General features: G+C 52.7%; 1 protein-coding gene across 5 annotated transcripts in view; it reads right to left on the reverse strand.

Moving 5' to 3' along the window:
- Positions 1-1,463: 1,463 nt before the first annotated feature.
- Positions 1,464-14,460, reverse strand: part of PTPRA (protein tyrosine phosphatase receptor type A) — a 74,108-nt gene continuing 61,111 nt past the window's right edge. For all 5 annotated transcript variants that reach the window (XM_068679558.1, XM_068679559.1, XM_068679557.1 and 2 more), the window contains 13 exons: positions 12,084-12,168; positions 10,368-10,441; positions 8,618-8,754; positions 6,510-6,600; positions 6,132-6,208; positions 5,515-5,551; positions 4,718-4,815; positions 4,510-4,629; positions 3,643-3,809; positions 2,766-2,901; positions 2,309-2,458; positions 2,094-2,187; positions 1,464-1,744 (listed from right to left, as the gene is read on the reverse strand). In XM_068679558.1, coding sequence (XP_068535659.1) covers positions 1,479-1,744; positions 2,094-2,187; positions 2,309-2,458; positions 2,766-2,901; positions 3,643-3,809; positions 4,510-4,629; positions 4,718-4,815; positions 5,515-5,551; positions 6,132-6,208; positions 6,510-6,600; positions 8,618-8,754; positions 10,368-10,441; positions 12,084-12,168 — 1,532 coding nt within the window. In that variant the 3' untranslated portion in view covers positions 1,464-1,478. The remainder of the gene's footprint in view (positions 1,745-2,093; positions 2,188-2,308; positions 2,459-2,765; positions 2,902-3,642; positions 3,810-4,509; positions 4,630-4,717; positions 4,816-5,514; positions 5,552-6,131; positions 6,209-6,509; positions 6,601-8,617; positions 8,755-10,367; positions 10,442-12,083; positions 12,169-14,460) is intronic.

The raw sequence follows: 14,460 nt of genomic DNA on the forward strand, positions 1-14,460 counted from the left end.
GAGCTCTCCGTGTGATTTAATCCTGCAAAGAGCGTGGCGCAGGCACTCGTCATCCCGCCTGGAAGTGCCAAGTGAAAGGGCACGCCAGATGAGCAAACCCTCTCTGCCCTATTCCTCCACGCCAGGCGGAGAGGCTGCGGTGCCCAGGCTGCTCGTCGTGGCTCCCTGCGCCGTGCCAGGCTCTCCGCACGCTCAGCTCCATCAGCTGAGGTCCGCGTGGGAGCTCGCCCCTCCAAAATACCCAAGAAATGGTAAATCCGGTGGATTTTGGGGCTTTCTGGCTTATTCCAAGTGGGGACTGCGTGCAGCACTGTGCAAATAATCGCAGCCTGGGCGCGGGCAGAGCCATCTGCCTTGGTCTGACCAGCCCCAAAAACTTGGCAGCTGAGGCACCGCCAGACAAAGCTCTGCCACGGCGAGCCCTTCGTTTGTGCCAAGTGCAGCTGAGGCAGGCTCGAATTCCCCAGGTGTGCGTGGCCCTACGTGGCTGGAGGAGAAAGGTTTGGGTTTCCAGAACTCCTAAAGACACGTCGAGAAGTCTGAACTTCGTGGCAATCATGGCTAAGTGCTCCAGTTCTGCTTCTTCCCGGGGATTTGGGGAAGAAGGGAGCAAAAGCAGGCGTTGTCAGAAGTCAGGGTGACTCCGCTCCGCCAGAAGAGCACGAAAACCTCCACCGCTCCCCTCCGTGACCTCACGGCAGGCTGACTGCAGATGTTTCGTCATTCGGGGCTCGTCATCGAAACGAAGCTCAGCGGAGGCAGGAAATTGAGCCCTCGACAAAATTGCCTGCCTGACATTTCGGCTTTCTGATCTAGACCAAGCAGGCTGCTCGCATCCGCCTTTCGGCAGCAGCTGACGCAGCCACAGCACATGCAGGGACCTGACAAGAGGGATTTTTGGGGGGGGAAAAGCTCATTTGGGACGTTGTATCTGGGGAATGCATTGATTTTACGAGTTCAGCCCGTGGCAGTAATTACCCTTTGGGGGAAAAAAAAAAAAAGCCCCGCTGCCGTGAGGAAATGATATTAGAAATTGGGCTGGGAGAAATGATGTTAGAAAAAAAAATAAATGGTGTTAGAGATTGGGCTAATTCTTTGTCACTTACCCAGCGCTGCAGAAAGATAAACACTGCTGGGAGACGGCCCCCTGAAGTCAACAGGATTACTCACGAGAAAAAAGGCTGTGCAATCACTGCTGTCCTCCTCGGAGGGAGGAAAGCACTTAACCTCCCCGCCTCATTTCCTGCAGCCACCGGGACAGGTGTAATGGGATTGACCTGGTTTTCTCCAGGGTTTTGGGATCTGTGCACCACTCCGTTAACTAATCTGGGGGATGTTTTCTGACCAAACGAGCCATGAAGCAATTACTTTCATGGCTTTGGGCATCTGCTTCTCCGAGGCCATCGTCAAAGCCCGGAGCTGCAGAAGGGAGAGCAGGATTTGGAGGCTCTGCTTAGGCTCTACATCTCCTCTCCCACTCAAGCCACGAAGAAACTGGGGGTACAGACAGAGAACCCGCTGCCTGCACGGTTTCTTTGAGACAAACCAGTGCTAAAAAAGCAAAGAGAAGTGGAAGGAAGCTTATGAAACCTGTAGGAGAAGGGTTTCAGGACAAATCGTTCCTGTAGGGAGTAGTGTGAGGTGGGAGAAGATTGGAGAAGACTCACATCAATGAAGGACGCGTTTACGTAGTCTGTGTTTTCTTCACCTCTCTTCACTGGAATGATTACTCGGTTGAATTCATCTGAAACAGAAGCAAAACGATCAGAGTTTTGGGGAATTTTATTGAGAATCACGCGTGGCCTTTGGCTGGGAAGTCACCAAGCCCTAAATGAGACACAGGAAGATATGGGATGGGAGCCCTCTGCTCATTTAGGACCAGAAGACTTGGTTCTGCCTCCTGCCATGCTGTGGTTTTGGGGGACTGGAGCAGGGAGAAGGGTGCAAGGACCCTGAAAACCCACCTCACCTTGACCCTGCCCCTTCATGCTGTCCCTGCCAAAAGTCCTACCGAGTCCCCCTCCCACCTCAGCCTCCCTGTGCCCCCACAAACGCCTCTGTCCCCCCTCCTCATTGACCCAGCCCAGCCTTACATGGAATTATCTGAAGCACCCTGTTCTTCTTCATGTTCGCCGGCAGATTGCCCGTCCTCATCTTGTCGTTCTGAATCTTGATCGAAGTCAGCTTCTGCAGAGGAAGAAAGGAAAGCAGGGAGAGCTTTTTGGGGCCACCAAAGGAAAACCAAGCACACAAGGCTCCCTGCTGCCCCGGCACGGGCTGAGCAAACCAGAGCAGGAGCCAGGCTCACCTTGAACTCCTCCTCCAGGCCGTTGCTGCTGGTCCCTGGCACCTTGTTGTAGATCTTCTGGAGGTGGATTTCTAACGAAGTCACCTCCAGCTCCGTGTCGCCGTAGAGATAGTGCTCCAGCAGCGCTTGGTATATGAACACATACTGCATCTGGAAAGGGGTGCAAGGAGAGGCCCTCAGCTCCCAGGGGGACCTCAGCGGGCACCCCGTGAGGGCTCCGAGGTTTTATTTGCTATTCCTGCAGGAATCTGACCCAAAGCTGCGAGGGAAAGCTGGTGATTGCAACCAGCGGGACCTAACGAAAGGCTCCCTCGACACAGCTCTGTCTCAGCGCTCCTCCCAAACCCGGGGACGACCTCGAGCTGCACACAGAGCTGCTGCAGGGGGCTGTGGGGCCGAGAGCACGAAGGAAAACCCAAAAGAGAGAAGCTCCAGGGGAGCAGAGCGGCGTGCTTACATCTGTCTGTACCATCTGGCAGCGCTGCGCCCGGATTCGGCTGACGAAGCCGTAAACGTCCACCTTCCTCTCGGCATGCATCATGTCCAGCATGGCATCGATGACGATGAAAGTGCCCGTGCGTCCCACCCCGGCGCTGAAAAGGCAGAGGGGACAAGGAATAAGTCGCTGCAGCAGCACCGAGAGCCCCGTGTTGGAGCCTGGAGCTGCGTAGAAAACAGCAAATTGGGTTTAGGAGGAGGGAGAGGTTTCTACCCGCTGCCCTTCCACCCTCCACACACATTATTTTTGTGCCTGGTGTTAAGGAGAGATGGAAGATGAGGCTGGATGATGCTACAGAGAGCCTGAGCCCTTTTGTCTGCTGCCTCCTGAGAAGGAAGCTGGGAAGTTGGACTCGGGAGGTGGCAAACCTTAAACCAAACCTTTAACCTCTGCCTTTAACCGTGGGGCTTTCCCTTTCGGAAAGGGACACAGCCTCCTGCAAACCCCAGGGGTGGTGCTGAGTCTGAATCTCGCATAAACAACGTGGTTTCCCCCTCGCAGGCTGAGCACCAGCTCCCTGCAGCTCAGGATGCTGCCCTCGCGGGCCCAGAGCACCAAGGGAGGTGGCTCCAAAGCACTGGAGGGGATTTTAGCTCAGCTCCCACTGAATCGAGCTGCACCAAGTGATCGAGAAGCTCACTCGGATCAATTTATTTTTATTTTTTTTGAATGTTCCCGTGTGGACAGGCTGAAGCTCGCAGCATTAAATAATAATAAAAAAATAATAAAAATAAAAAGAAAAAACTGATGGAAAAAAACATCCTTTTGGTATTAACTAGAAGATGCTTCCCAGGCAAGCGGGGAGAGGCAGAGGTTAGCTGTCACCAGTGCTCACCTGCAGTGCACCACTATGGCTCCTGCGTACTGGGGGTTACAGGTCTTCACCTTCTTCAGGAACTTCAGCATCCCGATGGGAGTGAAGGGCACCCCGAAATCGGGCCAGCTGGTGAAGTGGAACTGCGTGACGAGGCGCTGAGGCTTCTTGTTCGTGACGTCGCCTACCTGCAGGGGAAAGGCGGGCTGGGATTCATCCCAAATACTTAGATTTACTTTCTTTTCCCCAAAAGCAGGGGGCAGAGGGGGAGCTACGGCCCCCAGGCTGAACTTATCAGGCTTAGGAAGTGTCGAACCAAAGCTCCAGGGCCGGATTTGGCTCTAAAAAGCTGTTATTTTAATTGCTCTGCATCACATCCTGCATCCTGCGGGTGGCCTTGAAGCTGGAAAACACCAGAGCAGCTCCTACCATCACCCAGGTGATGCCACCTGCCCAATTTCATCCCCAACCTGACTCTCTCATTCCCCATGCCCCCCCCGCCAGTTTTGTCGCCTGCCTCTGGGAGCACGGGGAAAACAACCAGTGACGAAGGCAGCCGGAGCCTCGGAGGGTGGGACGAGGGAATGACGGATGGGAAAGGCGAGGAAAAGCAACGCGCACAGCACTGGGTTTCGTCTGGGCTCGTGAGGCAGAGCTGGCTCCTGTGGAGGCACCGAAAGGGACGGCGACTGCTGGAGGATTTTGGGGCTGAACGCCAGACCTGGCTGCTACCTGCCTTCAGTGGAAAATGGGGTCCCAGGCGCTTGAGGTGAGCACGTTTGTAATGACTCTGGGTCGAAAGGGAGGCGGGGATGCTGCGGGGTGAGACTGCAGAGGGCACCGGCTCTGAGGAGGGATGCGGGGAGGGATTTGGGGGGGGTGCAGCACCTGCTGGATGCAGAACTTGCGCACGGTGTAGTCCACCAGCACCGTCACGTCCTCCACGGACACGCGGATGTTCCCGTAGGTCCAGCAGCCCTGATCCGGCCAGTACTGAGCACATTTACACTGCGGGGAGAGACGGGAGGCGGGCGGCTGAGATTGGGAGAAAAAACCAGGAGAAGAGGGTGGAGAGAGGCAAAAAGCTGCCACCCACCTCCTTCCTCTCCTTCAGGTTGGTCACCATCACGATCGTTGCCGTGTTTTGCTCCCAGATCATCCTCCAGAAGTCGTTCACTGTTTCTTCCTTTGGTCCTAAGGGCAAAATGAACAGATGGGGTTGTTATTAGGGAAAGGAATCAGCCACACGAGAACTGCTGTGAAGCCGTGGCTGACGCCGAGATGGTTTTTGCCGGTAGATGTCAGCACAGGATGTGTCCCCGGGTAGGTTGGCTAACCCAAACAACAATCCTATCACACACAATAGCAGGGCTTTTTTTTTTTTTTTTTAAAAAAGGGACTGGATACTTTTTATGACCGGGAATTCCATTTTTAGCCCCAGAAAGGGGAAATCAGACACACGGAGCGTGGAAACAACTTGCCCAAGGTCACACGGGGAAACCGTGGCCGTCGCAAATAGCACGCACGAGTCCTGCCCCCGAGCCTTGTGCTTTAACCACGGGATCCTGTTTCAATATGGCACGGGAATCGCTCTCCACCGCCTGCCAGGCAAGGAGCTGACTCAACCTCCACATCCCCTGCCAAGCCTGAGGCTAAGGGCGAGCCAGGGGAAAAAAGGAGAGGTGAAGCTTTGCCCCGGCTGGGTGACAGGAGAGCTGCTGTCAGGCTCTGCTGGGAGCTTGGGAAGAGTTGTGGCACACCCGCAGAAATCCTTTTTGGGGCCAAACTGTGGGCCAGCCCAGCCTCCTTTCACCCCGAGCAGGGTCCACACAGGGCAGAAGGACCCAGCCCAAATCCCTCGGGGCACAGCTAGCAGCACAACTGGGTGCTTACCTTGTGCAGCAATGAACTTGTTTTTCTCTTGGTACCCCTGCGGAGAAAAGGAGAAAAAGGGGAGATGAAAGACCAGCATTTGCCCAAGGCAAGAAACAGGAGATCAAATTAATAAAAAGCAGGATTTTGTATTCATATGAGCACTATAAAGTGAAGTTTTTGACTCTCCCACTCTCCAAAATCATCAATTCACTACCAGAAGGCACAGACCCTGCTGCCCCCTAGGAGCCGAGTAGGGCAAAGATATTTCTCAATACATTTTAGCCAGACTGCCTGATTTCTTTTTCAGCTCCAGCCCTGCAAGCTGGGAAGTACCTGTGATTAATCAGCCCCAGGAGCCGTCAGCTGTTAATCAGAAATCCTCTGCTCACTGGGAACGGCTCCCAAATCCCTCCCAAAGCGGCCGGCTTGGGCTTCATAGCACCCCCAGGAGCTTTGCATTATTGCAGAAGGGGGAGGAAAGCGAGGTGTGAAGGGATGGGGCTGAGCAATGGCAGAGCTCCAGGCGGAATTTACGTTCACCCCTGTCCTCGAGGGTCCTCCCCCAGACAAAAGTCGCACCCCACAAAAGCCACACACGTGGCCGGGCCCTGCTGTGGGGGAAAGCAGCCACTTACATTAATGAAGGAGGCATTAATGTAGTCAGAGTCAGGAACCCCTTCGACGGGAGTCAGGTGAACCCTGGAATGATCATCTGGGGAAAAATGACAAGTGGGCATTAAAAACAAAAACCCCGCGGGGCTGGAAAAGATATTTTTTGGAGCAGAGACTGGGCTCGGTGGGTCCCCATCCCGGCTTCGCTGCATGAATAAATGACTTTGTGCCCCCAAATTCTTCTCTGAACATGCCTGGGGAGGTGCTGGACCTTACCCAAGGATGGATTTTGTGTGTATAAAGCTTTGGAAGCTGCAGCAGCCCCTCGGGGAGGCGAGACCACCCCAGCAGTGTCCTCCCTCACCCGGACCCCCAGCCCCACCGGCCGCTCTGCTACCTACAGGGCAAAATGTTCACGTATCGGTTCTTCTCCTTGTTCTCCTCCTTGGAAGCAGCTTCACACGTGGCCTGAATGGGACACGCTGGGAGAGCCTGCAACGGCACAAAATGGGGTTTGGGGTGATACCGTCCCACACCAGGGGGCTCGTGGCACTGCTAAACATGAAGGAGGCAGGGCTCTGGCACGGGTCAGGCGTGCCACGTCTGAGCATCCCATCTGAGGGGCAAAAAGGAGGGGCAAATATTAACTTTTGCCCTTCTTTGGTCTCCAGGAGGTAGGTGAGTAGCAGCTCCTGTCCAGGGAAAGAAAATCAGAGCACAGAGGGGCTGCCCTGCAGCTCTCTGGGCAGCACCATCACTCCTGGGTGCTCAGCTCTCCCAAATCCATGGGTCAGCCACACCACCAGCCTGCCCCAGCTCTGCTAACCCTCACCTCCTCTCCCTCACCTTCATCCCTGCAGTGCTCCTTGCCCCCACACAGCTCCAGGTGACCATTTAGACAGCCTGGGCTGAGCAAATCCCTTCCCAGAGGCTCCATCTGCAGCCTCCAGCCCCACAAACACGAGGTGGCAGCAAAGCCTCCAACACCAAACCCACCAGCACGGGTTTCGGGAGCTCGTTTCTACGCAGGGAGGCTCCTGCTGAGATTTCCTCCATTAACAGCCAGGCCAAACGTGACCAGACTGAAGCCCCAGCTTCAAAATCCCACAGCCTGAGTACCTGCAGGGTACTGTTCTCACCAGGAAGCTTTCTGTGCAACCCAGCAGTGGGTTTTCTTTCATTAATTAGGCTGGTGGGGAATCCAGCTAGCCCAGCAGCTCTGGTGTAATGCTCCAGACAGTTATTAGCTTCGTCCCCTGCCTCATCACCTCTCTCAGCATCACATCCCTCAGTTACTGCCTGGCTGAGATGAAACCGTACGAGGTTCATCATCACAAGGGGCTGCAGAACCACGGAGAGGCTTTAGAAATCTTAGAAGAGATGATCAGAGCACGATACTTGACTTATTGCCAAAATCCATCAGTGCTGAAGGCCAGGTGCTGTTCTGTAAATCGTCATGGTTCAGACTAAAGGTTAACAGCTGACTCGAGCAGACTGGGTCATTTCCATCCCTCCGTCAGAGCTCTTGTTTTGGCTGTTTGCGGATTTGGGACACCACCATGGTACAACTTTAGAAGCAATTCGTGTTGGCGGTGCTTCCCTCACAGCCACGAGGATCAGGAGGAGGGGAGGCAGCACCGGGGAGGAAACCAGCAGCCTGGGATGCTCTTCCAGAGCTCCTCCACCTCAAAACATTCATGATACGTCCTGGCCCCAAAAACTGAAACCCCATAGTGCAGCCTGCTAGCAAAGCTCTCTACGTTTTGTAGTGAATGCAATAACCTTGCTCATTATTTATCAACTCAATTATCCCCTTTGCTCGTGTGACACCCCAAAACTGGGATCCCTGCAGGTGGGAGAAGAGCCTTCAGCATACCTGCAAATCGCCACCACGCCTCAGTAACCTGCTTTAAACACAAGATGAACCTAGACAATGGGACGGAAGATGCCAAGAAAAGCCTGCAAAATGAGAGCAGGTGGGTGGGCAGGCAGGCCCACTCAGGCAAAGAGACAGAGAGATCCTACAACCCAGTTACGAGGGTAAAAACCTCTTCGTGCATTTTGCAATAAATATGTAAAAGTCTCCGAGTAGCTCCCCCTTTGATGTACCAGCTGTTTTGTCTCCACTCTTCTGCCAAATGAGACCGGGATTTTTCTGCTGTGTGTCACACGCCCTACACTGTTAGCTGCCTGCCCGAGCTGCAGGATTTCAGGGAAAGAAGGCAGAGATTTAAATTCTCTCTCCATCACGCTCTTCATCTCATCAGCTGTGAAACTGCTCTGGGGCTGCAGATAATCACTGCCCCCCTTGCAATAAACACCCATCGCTTTGCAGAGGAGCAGAGAAGCCTTCTGGACCCATCTGAAAAATGACCACCACCCCGTACCGGCTTGGTTGTGTCCACTGGAAAAAAACACTGCCATGGAGTGAAGAAACCCCTTTATTCAAGTGTCCCGCTCCCATCCATCCCTCGAGCTGCGGGAGAGAGGGAGAGGCAAAGGCACTCACGTTGAACTCTTCTCGGAAGAGCTTGTTGTCATCTGCCATCCGGCGGTTGATCTCCTCTTCCAGCTTGTCAACGGGCAGAGGAGGGTATTTTCTGTTGGTGCTGGGGGACCTGGCGAGCAGCGGCATGCTCTGAGGCTCTGCAACGACACCCGGGCATCAGAGGTGTCCCCCAGCCTCTCCTCAGTGCCCGGCACCCATCCCAGCACTCATCCTCGCCCCCCTGCCCCGGGCTGTCCGTGTTTGGGGCCACCCTGCTGACCCTGCTCATGGATTTTGTTCCTCTTTTGGGCAAAAATGTGGGGATGCTGTGATAAGGGGGAACTCTGTCATCACCCTGGGGCTGAGCATCACTCTTTCCTACAGCCAGGATGCTGAAATGAGGCCCAAGCCTCATTTTTGGGGGGTGGACACCAGGGTCTGTTGTGACAGGGCAAGGGAGAATGGCTTTAAACTAAAAGAGGGCAGATTTAGGTTAAATATTAAGAAGAAATTCTTCACTTTGAGGGTGGTGAGGCCCTGCCCAGGCTGCCCCGAGGAGCTGTGGCTGCCCCATCCCTGGCAATGCCCAAGGCCAGGCTGGATGGGGCTGGGGGCAGCCTGGGCTGGGGGCTCAGGAGGCTCTGAGGTCCCTTCCAACCTTAACCATCCCTTGCCTTTTTGAAGGCTACCTCATCTGAATTCATCCTTCACCCTCGTTAACCCCGAAAGTTTGGCAGGATGACCGTGACGTAACTCACAGGTGAGCACAACGAGGGCTGCTCTCGCCTGTGGTTTCACCGCGCAACGCAAGCGAAGCCAAGAAAGGCCACGTGAGGGTTATATCAACACGACTGACGGTTTATAAAGTTCACACCTTAGCTTACAGCAACATAAAGCTCAGGCTGGGAAAGCCTTAGTTGCCAACGTGAAAAAAAAAGGTGCTGATTTTCAGTTAGCGCTCACTCGTAAGGTGTCTGCTTCGTATGGGGGAGCTCAAATGAAGGATGGGAACTGGGTCTGAGAGGTGGAGGCACCTCTTCAGCTCTTACTGACACTGCTCACATTACAGCAGGTTGCCACAAGACTTTTTAATTGCATTTGTGATTTCTGTGCATCCTTCAGAAGTCTGAAAAGGTTTTTATAAAGAAAGCCCAATGCATTCCCTGCTTTCTCTCTGAAACATTAACTGGGTGCCTACGGTCAAGACCTCCACAAGAGTTTAAATCCCCTAATTTAAAAGGGGCGAAGGATGTCGAATTATTTCACAAATTTGTGTTTTTTCAAAAAAGGTGCTTATTTGAGTCAAACGGATATTGTGGATATTCAACGGGAATTGCAAGCAGTTCAGTTTTGGAAGCGATCACATTACTAAACACTTGAGGGAAAACATTTGTCACTGGAATTCAAGGAGGGAAGAGAATTCTCATTTTTATAAAAGTGTGTCAGAATCATGGAAAACAGAAAGTTCCGAACAAGAAAGAAAGGAAAACACAGATTAGAAAAACATCTTCCTGCAAAAACATTAGGGGAAACAAAGCCAGGGCACCCAGCCCTCTGGCCGCAGCGGGCCCTGCCTGCTGAAGTTGCACTGGGCTCAGACTGCTACAGTGCCAAACACATGGGTTTCCTGGACTTCTACAGGCCTCGGTTTTATAAATAAATTAATTAATTAAAGCAACTAAAACAAGCCATTTGTGGTTTGAAGGAGGAATTGGCCTGCTCTGTAAGCCTCTGTCCCCTGTCCCCCCTGTCATGGCAGCACAGGCCTCACCTGCATCGTCTGCCCGGCCGTTGGGCAAGCGGAAGGAGTTGGAGTGACTCCCTGCCTGCTTGTATTTCTTGAACCTAAGGAAAACAAAAAAAAAAGGGAGTTAGAAAATCAGGAGTCAGCCACCAGGGGTTGTGCCTGGAAACCTGCTTCTGCTAAAACGGGCCTGCGAGACCTCCCCGCGGCCTGCCTGTACCTAAAGGGGGGCTGCAGGGAAGCTGGGGAGGGACATTTTGTCAGGGGGTGTAGTGATAGGACAAGGAGTAATGGCTTTAGACTGAAAAAGGGCAGATTTAGGTTAGATACAAGGCAGAAATTTGTCACTATGAGGGCGGTGAGGCCCTGCCCAGGCCACCCCGAGGAGCTGGGGCTGCCCCAGCCCTGGCAGTGAGGGGAATTTTATGAATTCGCTGTTGGATCCAAGAGGCGAACAAGCAAACAGCGCTAAGGGGACCTGTAAAATCCTGCCCACGGACACAGCTTCCAGCCAGCTGCCAGCAGAAAGGCTGCAGGCACAAGGTGCAGGCCAGGAGGACGGCCTTTAAGGCTGGTTTTTACAGAGAGCACCCCAAGGAGCTCCTGCGCTGCGGGCTGATTCAGCAAAGCCCATAAAACCTAAGTTCATCCGTCCTTATTCAGCAAAGCCCTTCTCCGTGTGCTTTTAACTGGAAGCATGTGCTCACTCCCCATTTCCCTGAAGTTAAGTGTTTTGCTGAATCACTGGGAAGGCACAGGGGGAGCGAGGCAAACAGAAACCTTTTCTTTTCTTCCAGGCCTGGAGCTGGCTCCAGTGCCAGGTGGGGAGGACTCAAAATGTTGCTGCTGCCGACCTCCTGAGGCAAAACTTTCCTCGGGTTCACTGCTGCGAGAGCAGGCCCTGAGCCAAGAGACGAAGGGAATTTTTCTACCACTAAGGAAACTGCCTTTTTTTTTTTTTTTAATTATTTAATCACCAGAACGTCGAGTAAATTAAAATGTTCACAGCAGGTGAATAAACACCCTCTTCCAGCTTAACAGGCGTGCACTCAGGAGCTGGGTTCATTAAGGGTATGGTTTTGAGCAGCCCAAATGCTTGGATTTTTTCTAAACGGATCTAAAAAGGCTTTGTTGGGCTCCAGCTCCAGCTGCAGCATCACCCGGTGCTCCTGCCAAGCTCCAGTGCCCACCACCATGCAGTGGGAGAGCTGCTTCCACAACGTACAGGTGTGGTACACGAGGCACAGCTTGGCTTCCACGGGTGTTGGATCATGTTTGATATCAAGATAGGAATGAAGGAATAATGCACCTTCACACACAAAGGACTTTCTGGCTCAAGAGTTGCGTGCAGCTTCCCCAGGTTACTCAAACCACCACCCTGAGCCTTGCAAGGAAACCTTACCTGCTCTGTAACTGCACAACCAGGACTTTAGTTTAGCCTGTCCTACCAAATAGCACATTTTCACTAACTCAACAAGTATTATGTCACGTAAGGAATAGCTTTATAATGAAAGGAATAAGCAGCACTTATTAAATAACCCCGAACATAATTTTCATTATCCTTACTGACTTCTTTTTCTAACACCAGCTGTGTCGATTTGCATAGCTTAGGAAACAAAACAAAACGGAACAACAGGCTCACGATAGGAAGCAGCCACTCATTTGCTTATTCCTGCTTATTCCTGTTCATTCAGCAGTTCATTTCTGTCAAGTAAGAGAAGCCAGCATTAAAGCATTTCTTACCTTAACATGTACAGCACAATAATAATAAATACTATGACTAGGAGGGAAGACAGGGCCACCATCACAGCAATAATTGGAGTCTCATCTGCAACGGGAAAAGAAAGGTGCAGTTACCAGCTGCTATCTACAAACATCCAGAGCCACAATTTAACGGGGCAGAGCTCTACAATTTCTGCTTTCAAACAACACAGCTACTCATTCGGGTTGCATTTGTCAAGGCTGGCAGTGAAGACAGGTCCCCGACCCGACACTCAAGGAGTACTGATACGCTAGGGTTAGATTAAAACCTGTCAGCACCACTCGCAGCACCTTGATTTTCTCTAAGAGCTGGGAACTGTGACCCTGGAGATGAAAACTGCTGTTGAGAAAGCTGCAAGAGGGAAGACATGAGCCAAACTAGGGGTTCCTTCTGCACAATTCAAAGTGCCCACAGTGGTCCACCTGCTGCAGGGTGGAAGTTTTTGCGTAGCATCTTCTGCCTGTGTTGTATGTGAAATTTCTTAATATGCCCATGAGCTCTGAAAAAACGGTAAGGATCCTTATAATAAAAACAGGTGAAAACCGTGGCTTTTGTAAAACCGCACAGATACTGTGTATTATTTAAAACAGTCATGATTTTGCTTCCAGTTTCACGTCCAGTAAGAGGCAATGCTTCCACACTAAGTCTTGACTCTGACTGTGTTCAGCCCGGGGCTGAGGTTCCTTGGGGAGGCTGGGGGTTATTTGCTGGTTGTCTGCCTGCTTCATCACGAAACGGTGTCTGAGCTGCAGCAGACGTGGCCTTCAGCCCCTGCTTGGACTTCTCTCCCCCTGCAGACACCGAGCAAGCAAATCCCCCAGATGCAGCTGGAAGACAAGCAACGCTAACCAGAAAGGAAAACGGCCCTAAAGGGCATGTTCCAGATAAACTGCAGCGAGGCCAGCAGGGGGGATTTTAATTTTCCAGCAGCTTGGTCAATCTGCATGGGCCACTGGGCTGTGTCTCCATGTCTCAGCTCCTGGGACTCCCATTTCCACCTGCTGAGCATCCTCTGCGCAATTCCAGCCAGCACGTCTTCCCAGCAGGATTTAATCCTCCAACAACAGAGCTACCGAGGCACGCTCTGGTTATTTCTGCATTTTCCCTTTCTGCAGCCACGAGGCCTCCAAATGTTATTCTGACCAACAGATGTGTGATTTCGGGGTAATGATTTGGAGGTGATCACCTAGCATTGAAAACAGAGTTAAAAAAAACAGAACTCCCCCAGTCTAAATTCCCCAGAGGGAGGAATTTATCCAGCCCGCTTGCTTTAAAACCCTTCTCAGTGCCTGCCAAGCTTCCCAGACAAACCAGTGCCTGGACAGGAGCAGGCTGCTGGCAGCTGCTGTGATTTACGGGCAGGGGTTTTGGCATCTGGCAGCAGGATGCCGGGGGGTTCGCAGCGTTTTCTTTCGCCACATCTGGCTCGAGGAGTTAAAGGTTCTCCAGTGCAGTCACTCACCAGCTCCTCGCTGCCCAGCCCTGGCAGGAAACGAGCCCGAGGGCCCCAGCAGGTTCCTTCCCTCTGGGAGATGTGGTGAGTGGTGCCAACGCTCCTGCAGCTCCTGCTCTGCTCGCTCCTTGCTCAAAACTCGGCCCTGGGGAGTTACAGCTGGGGTGGCATCACTTGTAGGATAACAAGGGCTTCCAGCCTTTGCTTTCAGGGACTTGAAATGCCAAAGCAAACGTGTAGGTCCGGCGCGAAAGGCATCGAGATGCTTAAATCTCATCCTGGCAGGACCACATCTGCGATTCGAGGCACCGCAGGCTCTTATCTGCAGGCTGTCATCTCCTTATCACACCATGCAGGACGGTGCTGAGCTCATCGCTGCCACCGGCTGCCCACGAAACTGGAGGCAAACGCTTTGAGGAGTGCCAAGAAACCAGGAGCACAAGCAGGATCACGGGGTTCAAAGAAGCAGAAGCGAAGACGCAGGGTCAGTATTTCGGAAAGGGAACAGCGCGTGAGATGCTGGGGAAGAAAACCCCACAAAGCTGGCCCACGGTCACGAGGGGGAGCAGAAGGAAGTGCCTGGCCCTGTCCCCAGGTCCTGAGCAGCCAGGCCAGCTATTTTCTCTGCAAATGCCATAAAGAGCCCACAAGGGCAGATTGGTAATGCAACCTCATTTATTTTCTTGGTGTATTTCCTTCCCAGCAGTGTCTGGGAGGTGGAGGAAGAAGAAGCCAGGACAGACGGCGTGGTTCGGGGTAAAGTTTGGGATAAAGGTTTTATAAAAACTGCAGCGAAGCCGAAAGAAAATCCTATCTCCACCACAGCCAGCACAGACGAGTTCATTTGGATCGAAGCATTTGCACCAAAACCTCAGCTTCATCTGAAATTCCAAGGAGAGGAACGC

Source organism: Anas acuta, chromosome 4 (genome assembly GCF_963932015.1).
Source record: "Anas acuta chromosome 4, bAnaAcu1.1, whole genome shotgun sequence".
NCBI classification, from domain to species: Eukaryota; Metazoa; Chordata; class Aves; order Anseriformes; family Anatidae; genus Anas; species Anas acuta.